General features: G+C 38.5%; 2 protein-coding genes across 2 annotated transcripts; one reads left to right on the top strand and one right to left on the bottom strand.

Moving 5' to 3' along the window:
- Positions 1-53: 53 nt before the first annotated feature.
- On the top strand, positions 54-7,127 carry LOC100256599 (SAP-like protein BP-73). The gene is made up of 3 exons (XM_002270078.5): positions 54-302; positions 5,629-5,976; positions 6,520-7,127. Exons 1-3 carry the CDS (start codon positions 203-205, stop codon positions 6,858-6,860), a joined length of 789 nt encoding a protein of 262 aa, XP_002270114.1. The 5' UTR covers positions 54-202; the 3' UTR covers positions 6,861-7,127.
- A 677-nt stretch (positions 7,128-7,804) lies between these two features.
- LOC100251464 (large ribosomal subunit protein uL5z) lies at positions 7,805-10,422 on the bottom strand. Its single transcript, XM_002270230.5, has 5 exons — positions 10,201-10,422; positions 9,993-10,100; positions 9,661-9,703; positions 9,372-9,567; positions 7,805-8,268 (listed from the first exon to the last, which is right to left on the bottom strand). The coding sequence occupies exons 1-5, from the start codon at positions 10,201-10,203 to the stop codon at positions 8,067-8,069; spliced, it is 552 nt and encodes a 183-aa protein (XP_002270266.1). The 5' UTR covers positions 10,204-10,422; the 3' UTR covers positions 7,805-8,066.
- Between the last annotated feature and the right edge of the window lie 4,481 nt (positions 10,423-14,903).

Raw genomic sequence — 14,903 nt, 5'->3', positions numbered from 1 at the left:
TGATACAGTTGAGACCATAGAACCATCAAGCACCGTTGATTCCCATTTAATTTCAATCCGAGATCACGCTTACAGACCACGTGTAATTCTGAAATTACTCAGAAAATATATGAGCTGGTTAATGTGCATCAATTCCACCTCCCATTTAGAAATCTCGGATTTTCCGGGAATTTTTTGTGTTTAGATAGAAATTTTCCTGAAAATGGTTGCAGTAGTTTTCTGTTCTCACTCGGCCCTTCGCTTGCAATCTTTCTACGCTTTCAGCAAGCCGAAGTTGGGAAAATACGCTGTCTCTCTTCAAGGTAAAATCTGTCGCCAACCCTAACCCTAAGCCTGGTTCTCTTTATCAAACCACCCCCCCATCTCCCTGCATTTCCATTAGCTGCTTCTCGTAATTGCGCATGACTAGGTCTTTTTCTTTTCCTTCTTTTTTTTTTCTTGGATTATGTTGTATCTGTGTGTGCATATGATGTATATGGTTGTAGTCGTGGTTAGAGTTTACATGTATTGCACTTAAAATTTCTTTTCAGAAGGCATATATCAAGTGATGCTAGGAGATCTACACTTCAATTTTGAATTGGAAGGGAATATGCTTAATGTAGGTTTAAGTTTTTGTTTTGATTGTTAGCGGCCTCGCTTATTTCGTTTCCAACAAATGGTCCTATTACATTTTTACCTTAGTTTCATTTCTCTATGTCTAGGTTCCATTTCACCTAAGTTTCACTTCTTTTTACTTGGATCTCATTTCTTCCTTCTAGTCTCATGTGTTTATACCATCATTTAAGGGTCCAGATTTTATCATACACTTCAATAGCTCGATTGCAAATTTGGTAGGGTCCGAATGGGTACCATAGCATTTTCCATTAATATATCCAACTAGGTTCTTTTTGGTGGAAGAACTGAATCAGAAAAAGAAAGGGAAAAAATGACTAAAAAAAGAAGGGGGATTTTCTATAGGATGTTTAACGAAGCATTGCTGTAATTGAGATTTCATTAAAAAAAAAGTTGGGGAAAAAGCATCAGCACAACTCAGTTTTTGATAGAGTTTAATCTTGTGAGATAAAGTGTGATTGGTTAACAATGATCAGCTTGCCAAGTTAGGATTCTCTAATTAATTAAGAGGATCTTCTGATTAATCTAGAGATCATTTGGATTTTGTTAGTAGTGAAGAATTGAATATCAAGATGTTGGTTAACAAGAGATTGAACAACTAAACTAAATATTATTCTTTGGGATCCCTCATATCATCATACAAAATGAACAAGAAATAGAATTGAACCCACTCCTGATATACCTCTCTAGATATCCCTCAATATGAATGGGCTTTTCATAGAGAGTAAAAATCATCTGTATTGAAAAGAATTTGAAGACATTCGTAGGAATCATACTCCTCCATTCTTTTTCTCTAGTTTAGGAATTATTCAAGGTTTGAATCCTGTGGAGGGATTCACTAGAGATAGATAATTGTTAAAGAAACAACAGATGTTTCTTTTGTCTCCTCTAGACAACTTGAAGTGAGAAATGGTTTAGATATTTAAGACAAATCCATATTTACAAAGTACTCCCTGAATCTTGAGAAAGATTTACTTATTCTTGAGAAAAGATCTACTTTTTTAATATATTTTACTACTAACTCCAATCAAAACTAATGGAAATGCATAATTATTTTTTATAAGCACAGGTGCGCACACACACATATATATTAATGAAAATATGCAAAAAGAACTATAGATAGGGCACACCAAAGTACACCAGGAGTATGCAAAGGGCTCCAAACAAAAAGAACAAAAAAGAGAGAGAACTCCTTCACTTTTCAACTTCAAACCCAATGATCAACAAAATCCACCATAAACACATGTGCCTCTTCTATGCAGTGTCTTACACATTCCAAAAAATTGCAAATAAATTAGGATTTGAGCACTTGCTCTGAATGTTCCATGCTATCAAAAGCTCTTCAATTTTGTTCTTACCAGGCTGTTCAAAATAAACATAAAAGGGTAATCATCCATGCTCTCTTCCACCTCTTCCCAATATAGGACCCATTCCAGCATAGCAACATTGCTCTTGTTGAAGAGTAGATCACCTAAGATATCCTAAACATGGAAAAGACCATGGTGATTTTACACGTAATATCTACACCCCCTCACCTAGTGACACTCACTTTTTCAACTAATCCAATGTCAAAATCCTTCCCCATGTTGCTGAAAAAAAAAAAACCTTCCCCACATTGCTCCCCAAACAAAAAACTCCAATCTCATTGGAATCCACAAATTCCAAACAATACTAACCGGAAAAGGCTCTAATCCCCCTAACATAAAAAAGGGACAAAAAGTTTTGATTGAGAACTTTCAAATTTTGGAATCCAACCAGCCCATCCTATCCTTTGTACCCTATCTTACTATATGCTTTTGAAGGTTCCTCAAAAAGGCCTCTATCATCTCTAACCAATCATGGAATCACAAAGGAGAATCATTACAACTCCCATCCACCAAAACTTTACTCTATTCCCATTCCTGATAATAAAGTGAATTCTACTTTTAAAAACCTCCTATTTGTTCCTAATGGTCTTCCACAGGCCTATACCAGAACCTCCCTTAGCACACTGGAGGACTGATCTTTCCCTTCTTCCCTAAACTTCCTAATAATAATCCACTTCCATAGAGGCTCTCTTTCTATGAAAAATCTCCAACTCCACTGACCCAAAAGAGCAATGTTGAGAATAGAGAGATTTCTAATACTAAGTTTCTTAGGCATGCATACCATAGACCATATGACCAAATGAGGATTTTTCTCAAGTGTTCCACTCCCTCCACAAAATATATATATATATATATATATCGTTTTGGATTGTCTCAACTCTTAAACTCACCCTTCTTCAAATCACCAATAAGGACATGCAAGATGGGTCAAAGTGGGTCTCCCTCCTTTCAACAGATATCGTCTCTTCCACAAGGCCAACCTTTTCTAAAATCTCTCATCCACCACATCCCATACTATTGCCAACTGTAGGCCCAAATCTGTGGATGGAAGCTCCCCTATCAAACAAGCCAACTTAGAAGCTAGCACTTCCAAATTATCTATCCTTCCAACTGGGATAAGCTCACTCTTCTTCATATTGATCTTCGACCCAAAAATTGTCTCAAACCACCTGAGAATCCAATTTAAGCATACCAGCTACACTTGGCTTGCCTCACAAAAGATGATAGTTCAACATATAGCAACTAAATCACCTCAACTTCCTCACAACCCATCCCTTCCACCTTAAACCTAGATATCAAACCCCCTCTTACCTCATCTTCATTAAGAGGTGGCTGGGAGTCATGGCCAGTAAAAATAAGGGGAGAGGGGATGAATGCGTAATTATCTTCATATCTTTGATACTCTCATATGTCCAAGTAGATATCTGAGCTTGCCTTTCCTAGGATTTTTCTAGCTACGGGTCCTATCAAGAGCCTTTCTATATTTTATACTTGCTTTTTTGCAATATGTGGGCAAGGCACAAGTGTCAAGGGATTGGGGTGGGTATAGGGGATGTCTAAGTTCTATTAAATGTTAGAGAAGGGGAAAAAACGCACACGTTAGCTATTAAAAGGGAGATGAAATCTAAAGTTGGGACAACAACACCTTTCACCCTCAAATCAAGTGGCATTAGCTTCTCCACTGAATCAGCACTTCAACCCTCATCTGTAAATTATGTCAAGCTTTCTTAATAATGATCAGGGCTCCTTTTTTTTTGTCTTTCCCATTGCCCTACCCCTTAATTCTTTAACAACCACAGAAAAAGAACAACAACAACATAAACAAATAAGCTGCAGAGCAAACTGATAATGGTTTCTATGGAGAGATGATGAGATTTAATGGAAAAGAAAGTTGTGGATTTAGGAACCTAAAAAACATGCAAGAGAGATGAAATCTTTTTTTTTTTTTTCTTTGATAAGTTCAAGAGAGATGAAATCTAAAGTTGGGATAACAACACCATTCACCCTCAAAGCAAACGGCATTTCTCCGCTGATTCAGCACTGCACCCCCTATCTGTAAATCATGTTGAGTTTTCTTAGTAATGAAGAAGGCTTCTTTTTTTTTTTTTTTTTTTTTTTGTCTTTCCCATTGCCCTACCTCTTAATTTTATCACAACCACTCATTCGAAACCCTAACCCTAACAAAGAAAAAAGAGATTGGAAAAAATGGGTGATAGAGAGTGTTTGTAGATGAACATACCCAAAACATATAGTATTGCATTATTATTATTTTTTTTTTTTTGATAGGAAATAACAACACATGTATATATTGATAGAAAAGTACAATAGAAGGATGAGGAATCCTCCCACCAGAGATAAAACTAAACAACACAAAAAGATAACAAGGCACTACACTAAGAAAACTACGAACAATCTCCCTTGACTAGACTGTCCCGTTGGAACTACACATTGCTAGCCAATCTAGTTGTAACACGATAAGGAGAATGCCCTTAAAAACCGCAGAACAAAAAGCCCGAAGAGAAGCAAGGAAATAAATTGAATCCCATAGGTTCTCTGAATTCCTAGCTTTGTCCTCAAATATCCTGGCATTTCTTTCCCGCCACACAACCCAAATTAAAGTTATGCACGCATTCTGCTGCAAAACCACCCCTCTCTTGGAATTGCCAAAACCTTTATAGTTGATGGACATCATATCTGAAATGCTTCTCGGAGGAACCCAATCCATCTTGGCTAACTGAAATAATCTGTGCCACAACCCCAACGCCATAGAACAATGAAGGAAAAGATGATCTGCTGATTCTCCTTGCTTCATGCACAACTTACAAATGTCAGGACTAAGAGCTTTGTGGGGTCTCCTCAATTGTAGCAAGTCATTAGTATTTACCTTCTTGTGTGCCACAAGCTAGACAAAGGCCTTAACTTTGAAGGGGACTTGAGTATTGCATTATTTTAATTGATGGGTATTGTGTTAGTTAGGCTCAAAGTAAGGGTAGGTGATGTTTTTTGTTTCTCTTAGTTAGGCTCAAAGTAAGGGCGGATGATGTTTTTGTTTCTCTTAGTTAGGCTCAAAGTAAGGGTGGGTGATTTTTTTGTTTCTCTCCTTTGCCCGTTAGGGTGAGCCTTTTGGCTTTTGCCGCATACTTCTTGTATACTACTTGGGAGTGCTGTGTTTGGCATATCCTCTTTCTATTTATACTATTGTTATTTACCTATCAAAGGAAAAAAAATTTTGAAGGGTATTGTGTGATGTTGTGTTTTGGTTAACTCCATAAAGTCAATCTTTCTGACAAAGGAGGACGGGTATCAAGTTTAGAAGTCTCAAGGGAAATCTTTGCAACTGTAGGGTTCATGAATAGGTCAAAGGATGGTTTGCTTCCAAAAGTACTATACCTACTTCTTTGTGAGTGGATGCAATAGCAGTCTGTAGATATCACATAATCAGAGTTCTAACAGAAAGCCAATTTTTTTCCTTTGCTATGTTTCTTTACTTTGGATCAGTATTTAAGTCTGCTATTTCAATATCACTGGCTATACTGAACTTGCATTAAAGTTTGATATCAGCACATTGACAAATTGGTGCTAGGCCTGAAAACATTGTGGACCACAAACTGAGGGATCAATCTTTGATGCAGCTTGTTGAATTTGGCAGAGACTGCAGATGGATTTTCACCCTTTGCCTCCCGAAGGGACCTTCTTCCATTAACCATTTCAAGCATAAAATCAGATGGAAACAGGAGAGGACGACCTCCCCGCAAAAATCATATCTCAGGAAGAACAGAAAAGGGGGATAAAAATAAGACACCGCCGTCATCTGATGGTAAATTATCAGAGTCATCTAATCAGGATGAGATAATTGCTCTTTTCAGACGGATACAATCTTCAATCTCAAAAGGGGAGTCTCTAGGTACCAAGAAGAGAATTTCTGATTCGTCCGTGGACAAGACATCAGCTGAATCAGTTTTGGAGATTCTTCGCCAATCAAGGAAACAAGTAAAAGGTAATGCGAGATTGACCATTATGTTTGTTGCTGTTGAAAAGATCTTTTAAAATTTTGTTGAAGGTATTTCACTGGTAGTTTTCAGGCTGCTCACTTCTTAAATATGCACTCCTTATGGTTTCTGAAGAAAAAACAGAGGAAAAGAAATAGAAAACTTTTTTTTTTTGGTTAGATAATGAGACACTTAAAGTGGAGACCTGTAGGTTGTGTTTGCTAGAGAGAATTGAATTTGATTAGGATTCTAGTTCAATGGAATTAGAAAACCTTTTCTTATTACGGATCATTTGTCTGAATTGGAAGTGGCCTGGATGTGGGCATTTCCATGCCACCAAAACAACCATAGGAAATTTCAGAGGAGAGCTCCTGCCACATCCTCTGATGTTGCTGCAACCTTTTATATTCAAATAAATGTGCACCAAAATTAAAATCTCACTCTCTTGCCAACCTAATGGAGTGTGTTTAGCATCATTTGCAAGGATGGTTCCTGAAATTCTCTTCCTTTATCCCCATGTTACTATTATTTTAAATGATGTTTATTTGCAGGCAGACCTTCTAAAAAGGAAGGAGGCCAGGTGTTGACACAGAGAAGAGGTGTGCCTAAGAAGGATCAGGGGATACCAGACAAACAGTATGTAGCAGACTTGAAGTCAGCGAGGCCTCCATCAAATTTTGTGAAAAGGTCTCCAATCCCATCTCCTACAAACCCAAGAGGGAAGGCAGTCAAGCTGAAAAATGAAGTGTCAGTTAGAACAACTAGCTTCAATGAGCTGCCCAAGGTTGAGGAAATGAAAGTTACTGAGCTAAAAGAACTTGCAAAGTCCAGAGGAATCAAAGGTTACTCAAAGATGAAAAAGAGTGAGTTGGTGGAGTTGCTGAGGTCCTAAAAGGCTAGAAGTAGTTGAGGGCGTTCTGTGAGCTGAGACAACATGCAGAATGAATGTGAAGGTTTTTTAACTGCTGATGATCAAAGTGGTCCATCAAACATCTACAGCTATACATTGACGAACCTGTGTCACCTTTTTGGAAAAGAATATTAACTTAAGTTGATATTTGGTCTTCTGAGACAAAAGTTCAACAATTTCGTTTTTAACGTCCATGGTGATATTGTTCTAACTTCTTATCGAATCAAATGTCCTTGATGATGGTGTCAACTTCGCAACAGCAGGAACATGGAATTGTTTTGGCTTAAATTGGCAGGTGCTAATACTACTTCATATTAGCATTACATTAAAGTCCCCTTTGCTTTCAGTCCCAAAAACAGCAGAATGAAAATCCCATCCATATTTCATTTTAAAAAGTTAAAAAATTTGATTAACTCTATAAAGGTTCATCATGTCTTATTCATGCGGATTTCGACCTTTTGTTAGAAAATACAGCACTTTAAAAATATTCAGATTTGTGACATCCCGTGATCGCTATGAAGGCACAAACTCAGGTGCTACTTGAATTCACCCCAGAAAATATATAAATATTAAAAAAATATTCTATAAAGAGCATCTTTGGACCCCCAATCTAGGAGATAGCCAAGTTAGGGCGATATTAATCAATAATTCCTTGACCACCTTTGCCAGGTAATGAACACTGAAAATGGCCATTGGTAAGCTGTACAAGGTAGCAGCTGGTTTAATCAGATCCTCAAAGCATGCAATACCTAGAATTGCAATAGCATTTCAAAATTCCCGCTTAATCATGTTGGAATTTTGCAATCAGGGGCAAACCATCTTTTTTGGAGACTCGGAAGAACTCTGCCAGCAGTAACCATGTACTAGTAGACTGAATAGCACAAGTAATTGATTATAAAGCTAACGATGCAAAGAGAAACTAGAGGTAGGCCTCCAACATTACAGAACATTAAGATAACTTATGGGCACAGCTGTGTAAAGCAAAATAACGGTATCAAATGCCACAAACCAGCATATTATCTATTACTAAAAGCAACTAGAATTAAAACCACAAAAATTAATAATAAAAAAAACTGAAAACCACCACAAGTGGTATTTTCTAGTCCTACCAACTCATAAATCCCATCTTATCCTGCAGACACCAATAAAAAGAAGCAACACACATACGCATGGATGTAAAGGATCTCTCTATGAACCTACAATGTTTTGGGCCTTATTAAGGATCACTCCCTCATATTTCACCTGGAACCACTTCATTGCATCATCCTTAGTAACTCTGTGGTGGGGTCCAACACGGGCCTTGCATCTTCGGCGACGACCTACACGATACCCTGGGCGTTCTAAAACAACATAGAAGTCCATGCCATAGATACCAGTTGAAGGGTCATACCTGGAATTAAAAAGAGGAAGATGAGAAACAACAGTTAGTTATTGCATACCAGTCAAATTCCTATTTGGACCATACATCTTATGTGACTTAGCTTATTTCTATCTGTTCCAAAAAACACTACTGCAACACCTGGAATAAGAAGTAGGATGGTCGCTTGGGAGCATAATGTGTAAAGACAGTGGACCACCAAAATCCTCATTTCCCACCACAAAGGTCTATGAGTAACAACCTTGAACTGCATTAGCAGTCAATATGCTCCAAGTACAAGACAAGACAATATCCACTTGCTAACACAGAGGAAACTAGGTAAGAAGATGTGAAGCTATCTCTCCACCTAGATCTCAAACCCATTCTACTGTGAATTATGCAAGAGAACACAAACTACCTACTCACCACTCAACCACAGGTAATCTATTTGCCTCCAAAAAAATACATTGTAAGTTTATATAACTTGCCCAGACCACCTTGTTCACCACATCTTTCAATATTATAGTCAAAACTGCAGTTATGATATTATACATTCTACCCACCATCCTAATCAATGAAAGTCCCTAATATCTGCATCCCCTCCCTTTTTGGAATGAAAGAGACATAGCATCATAAGACATTTAGACCCAATTCAAGCAGACATAAATCCTACATTTTCCCCAACACTCTGTCAATTTTGTCCCTATATAAACAAACATCATGAAAAATGAGTGAATACAAAGAAGTTGCAAAAGAAGCAAGAACCCACATGTAAATTGATAAGTTATGACCTGCACATTTCTTCATGAGGAAAGAAATTCCTTTGCACAATGCCTACTAAGTAATTTGGAAAACAATTTCTTTCATTTAAAAAAATGACAATGGCCCGCCAATGAACATCACCAATGTCTAAACATTTTCAAAAGCACTTGGACACAAAATCAAGCCCTTCATAAGATTTTAAAAAGAAATTAAAAAACAATAAGCCACTGTGTTTAATTTGCAGTATAACCATTCAATTAAGCACCCGTATTCCAAATTATTCGCAGAAAAGGGCAAAAATGAATTTAGAGAACAGAGAATACACTTTAGAAGCAAAAATATGAACAGGATATTATAGGAAAATGCGAACTCACTTGATTCCAAGATCAATGTGCTCTTGAATACCAAAACCAAAGCAACCAGTATCACTAAAGTTCCTCCTCAAGAGCTCATATTCCTTAACCTTCAACCCACTCTCAAGAAGCTGCATTGCCTTTTCACCCCTGACAGTGACATAGCAAGCAATCTTCTCATTACGCCTGATCGCAAAGGACCGGACAGTATATCTTGCTGTTTAGAGCAACAAATAGTACATTAGATCACAAAAAACCACAAGATAATGCAATATGAAACAAAACGGTCGTAAAGAGAATTGTAGTGTACCCTTTGAGAACACAGGACTTTGGCCACTCAACTGTTCCAAAACCTAAGGATGGTATAGGAAGAAAATATTGGATTAGAGATGCACACGAGAAACCAGAAATGATGGATGTGATCCATTTGGATCCTAAGAAAAAAGTACGAAAACAAAAGAAAATTTTAACATTTGGAAAGTTTATTCAGCGCATCAACTGGGTCCGATACCACTACTTGGCTAAGCAGAGTTAAATTTGAATTTTCCAGATTTATATCTTAGGGTTTCACCATAAAATTTTATTTGAATCTACGAAAATTATTGGGAACCAAACGGAGAAAATATGGAGAATATGAAGAACCTTAGCAGCCCTGGTGAGGCGATCGCCGCTTTCACCGACGGAGATGTTGAGGACGAGCTTCTGGACTTTGATGTCCCTCATTGGGTTCGCCAGTTTCCTCTCCGAAGCCTGGTTTTCCATTCACAAACATCATCGCACTGTCACAACTACTATGAAAATTATTCAAATTTATGAATATAGGAAATAGAGAGAAGGAGAAGAGAGACACCATTGGGAGATAGGATTGAGTTGAGGAGCCACAGGACCGATACTGAGGCGGACTGCGGGTCTGAAGTAGGGTATTATATGGGAGCTAAGGCGCTAGGGTTTTATTTTTCAATGGAATGACAATAAAGCCCTGGAGCAAAATGTACCTCCTTTTCCACGTTGCCAACCCAGTAACTCTAGGGTTCTTTGGTTGATTGGGTCGAATTTCTCCTCTTGGAAAACTAATCCATTTCCCCTTACAAATTATCACTTTTAGGACAAAAATACCCTTTTCCTTTTGTGATTCTGCACCGCACGATTTTGATTTTCTTTTTTCGTTGGGCTCCTTCCATCCGTCCAATTTACACGTCAACCAAAAATTTAAAAACTTATTAATAAATCCATCGTACGATTTAAAAAAGGGACAACTATGTTTTATGTTTTAAATCCAGTTAGACCAAAAAATGAAGCTTTAATTCATATAAGTTGTATAATTGATGAGAATGATATAGTATATGAAAAGACTAATATACCTTTCAAAACAATTTTCCACCATAATATTTGATAAACTTTTTTATCTTAATTTTTTTTAATAATTATTCTGAAAATTTATTATTTTTAGAAAACTAATTTTTTAAAAAATATATTTGTGACCCCGTATTTTCGGCTCATTCGCTTTCCACTCGATGGCGAGCTCGGTTTTTTATTTGAAAATAATGATTTATTGTTTATTAAAAAAAATGACTTTGAGTCGTTACTTATTTTTGTTTTATTTTTAAAGGGTAAACAAAATAAGAAAGAAAAACTCTAAGTGTGACTCCTTATTTTGAAAAAGGCGGTCTGTAAAAAACCGGATCGAGTTCGAGGGTCAGGTTACTTATCGGGAAGGTATGGTAAAGACTGTAGCACCTCTCTAAGTCCCTATAAACAGGTCCCTACTAATAAAATGAAGCTAATGTGGCAATTGATGAGGAAAGCAATGAATACAACTATCATGCACATATGAGAATCAAAACATGTATATAGAAAGACCAGAATGGGAATAAATACATACCTGGGCGACGAGCCACAATAAGCTATCAAAAAGCACGGTTAATGCACAATTAAGAAATAATTTCGAGCATGTCATAGAGCAGAATAACATCTATCATGCATGGCAATTAAATTAATCAATCAATTATAAAATCACATATATCGGGCCCCCACCAAACCCCGTTTACTATTGGGTGAATAATTTTGCAAATTCTATCACTAAGAATTATGAAAATAAATTCACACTTATTTTAAAACATTTTAAAATCATGGAAGTTGTTAAAATTGCATGCCGAAAAGAAAATGACGGCAAAATTTTATTGAAAATGAGATCTTGGAACCTAAAGAAATTGCTCTAAAGGATGAAGAAAAATGTAGAAGTTGGAATTATTTGAAAACCGGAAATTTTCATTGCAAATGTATGAGCTTCAGAAAACCTGCATCTATTCAGTTCAGGCATAGTGACCACTTGCAGTGTACAAAAGCCCACTTTCTATCACAAAATAGTCCATGTTTAGAACCGAGAAGAGGTATTGGGCACAGGATTCTTCACCATGGGTATCTCATGCATACAATATACTCCAGCAAAGAGCAGCTGCAGCTCACAAAAAGAGAAGCTATTTGGCGAGGGATTCATATCTGAATATGGTCAGGTTCTGCGTGACCTTGTCTCTATTCTTTGAATCCAAGCTTCGATTGACATCAGCCATTAGTTTGTCAAAACAGAGGGAAAGGCGCTGATGCTGATCCACATGCTGTGAAGCCAAAATCTGAGCTTTTAGATTGGTGAAAATCTGCTCACTAATAAGAATTAAGCTTAGCATTGGTCTGTTGGGACTCCATTGGTTGCCACAATCCTCAAATAAAACAAACTCAAATAGAGTCTTGAGTATTTCTGGAAACAAAGTGGGGCAATCTACAATGTGCTGTACAAGATTAACTACGGCTAGTGGGGTGGATACTTCGCCCATAGTAATGTTGTTGAAATAGAAAGCAGTTATGTCGTCAACAGTAGATGCAAACTGTGCTGAGATATTTGCATCCAGACCCTTAAGACCAGATTTAATGGAACCAACTATATGCATAAAGGTGTTTGTATCTAGATTCAATATAAAAGAATAATACGGCTGTTGAATAAAACCTCCCAGAATGCAAACTAAGTAAGCCCTTGTCAGATTCCGAAAAGCCAATATATCAGCCAAATGAATTAAGAGTGTCATATTCGGGGCAATGTCAAGTGTAGAACACGAGCTGAAAGTTCAGCATCAATTGCTTCAGAAGCTTTACCAAGTGATCCTTTCCAATGCATGGATACCTCTCCACCAAATTATGATAACCTAGTGGGAACGAGAAGCCGTTGTCATTTTCATCCCCACTGCATGCTCCACTCCTTGAATACCAAGTATGGTATCTTCTAGGTAGAAGCTCATGTCCCTTTTCCATTGGTAGTACCTTTCGTATTCATTCACCTGCTCAAACATGGCTCCTTTTTTATCAATCACTTTTGTCAAACCCAGAAGCTCTCATTCCAGCTAGGAACTCCAACAAAAGAAAACCAAACCCAAAGACATCCGTTCTCTCAGGTGATTGGCTAGTGGATATTCCAATATGGAATGCAAATTCAGTGTTCATTTTTCTCTCCTACAATAGCTTCATTAAGGGCTTGTCTTTCAACCAGAAGCATGGGAATTTCCTGATCTAGTTTCATGTTCATCCCTTCATGCTCTGCCTGATCTTGAAGCCTGATTTTCAACATTCATGGGCTCTGCCAAGGAAGAAACAGGAACACTAAGCTCACCGCCACGTGTTTTACGCCTTTCATAATCCAGAAGTGCCTTCTCATAAAAACCTCGAAATGCCCATGAAACAGTAGTACATGTCTTTGGGGATTTGAAGGACTCTCCCACTTGCCGCCACAGTTTGCATGAAGTCACCTTATCATATCTTTTCCGGCAAGTTTCGGCAGTCCCTCAAGATCGAAACCTCAACCTGGGTGTGGAGATTCAGTGCTGCATGGCGCCTCAATTATCAGAAGCACTGATGACTCGAGCAATGATATAGTGGTCAGCGCATTATCCTCAACGGCAATGACAGTGGCAAACGTTTCCAAGCAGCACGTTACCACGTTCCGGTGGTTCGCTTCGGGAAAAGGAGTGAAACCCATCAAACCCTCCTTAGTACTGAATCCTTCAAGCCACTAGATTTGCTGAACATATGCAACGGTGTTGAACCTGGATTCTTCAGTTGGAATTAGGTAGGAGTGGGTTAGTGTGGCTGTCTGTAGACCCCCTCTCTGGACCTCTTGGATTTTTTTTCTTGATGATTTAAAAACAATAGGGCATTACATGGCCCGGGGGAGAGGGAAATACTTCTTTTTTAAAAGTAAGGGGGAGAGGGGGGACCTCCTTAGGCAGGGACGAACAACACAGGACACATGGCGAGAGGGAATGGCAGCCATGCTGGTGGTTGAAAACGCCATGCTTGTTGAGGAATGAATAGTGGAGCAAGTAGTGGCTTGCAGAAGAAGACATAAACAGAGATTTTTTCGAAAAAGGAAAGGAGGGGGGATTTTTCCGTGGCTGTGGCTGGAGAGGAAGGGTAACTGAGGGAAAACAGAGGAGGTGGTGCCTTTGATGTCACGCAGAAGAAACTCTCTGGATTCCTAGGTATGATTTATTTTCTGTTGATTGGTTTGGGCATCAAAGATTACTGATTTGTTTTGCTAAAGCTGTTTGTGTGTATGTATGCTCTGTTTAATTTTTCTTTGGCTTCCTAGGCTTCCCCTGCAAATATTTGATGCGTGACTTCATTCATGAACTTGATATGGATAAAAGAAATCGTGTTCTTGTCTCTTGTTTATGATACCTGCCCCCAGCTCTATTGACTACCCATGAAATAGGGCTAGGTCTGCTCTATATTTCTATGTTTTTCTTCCTCTCTTTATCACTCTGTTTCTTGTTGATTGGTAGAGCGATGTCTTCACTAACCAACCTGCTGAGGTTCAGTGAGTGTGGTCATGAAAGAAAATGAACTAGATGGAGGATTTCCATGGTTATACCCGTGTTTCAATCTATTTATTCGAAAGGGTGGCCACGGAATTGCGTTGGATGTCATGCAGAATGAACATTTCCTCAAATGATTGAGATTTGGACTGGGAGAAGCGGTAAATACCTACCTCCTCGGTTCCTATTGGTGCTGTAGAGAGGATGTCATTGAAATTGGGGGGAGGTGGATGCAAACGTTGCACTGTTGGACCGACAGTCAGTATAAATCCTATCCAGTAAACTTGCTTCTCCTCAACACTCTGTTTACCCGTGTCCTATCCACTTCCTTGCATACTTCCTTTCCCATTTAATCCCATGCGTAAATGGTCATTCATCCACCTCCCATCCTCTCAAAAATCTTCATGCCCATCACTACACCCCCCACTCACTGGATCCCCATGCACTTCTCACTCACACTCACCGTCACCCTCACACATCCTCCTCTACCTTCCTCTCTCTACACCACAACCATTCCATCATACCCATCCCGTACATCCCCATGCATACGTATCCATCTCTCATGCCCACCTCCCTATACCCAACTCACCCACCATCTTCCCTATCACATTTTCTCTCTCTAACCGCCATACCCATTTCTCAACCCATGCGAGGAACCTTCCACACCCGGCTGCCCACCACGCCCACGCTT

Source organism: Vitis vinifera, chromosome 10 (assembly GCF_030704535.1).
Source record: "Vitis vinifera cultivar Pinot Noir 40024 chromosome 10, ASM3070453v1".
NCBI classification, from domain to species: domain Eukaryota; kingdom Viridiplantae; phylum Streptophyta; class Magnoliopsida; order Vitales; family Vitaceae; genus Vitis; species Vitis vinifera.
Note: the sequence above shows the minus strand (reverse complement) of the source record. Positions and strands in the feature narration are given on the sequence as shown.

What these genes read in the sequence shown, in the direction of transcription:
- LOC100256599 (XM_002270078.5), top strand. Translation starts at nt 203, where the DNA reads ATGGTTGCAGTAGTTTTCTGTTCTCACTCGGCCCTTCGCTTGCAATCT. An exon ending in ATACGCTGTCTCTCTTCAAG is followed by an intron (nt 303 to 5,628) that starts GTAAAATCTGTC and finishes TGAATTTGGCAG; the next exon opens with AGACTGCAGATGGATTTTCA. An exon ending in ATCAAGGAAACAAGTAAAAG is followed by an intron (nt 5,977 to 6,519) that starts GTAATGCGAGAT and finishes GTTTATTTGCAG; the next exon opens with GCAGACCTTCTAAAAAGGAA.
- LOC100251464 (XM_002270230.5), bottom strand. An exon ending in GCCTCACCAGGGCTGCTAAG is followed by an intron (nt 9,704 to 9,992) that starts GTTCTTCATATT and finishes TACCATCCTTAG; the next exon opens with GTTTTGGAACAGTTGAGTGG. An exon ending in AAGTCCTGTGTTCTCAAAGG is followed by an intron (nt 9,568 to 9,660) that starts GTACACTACAAT and finishes TGCTCTAAACAG; the next exon opens with CAAGATATACTGTCCGGTCC.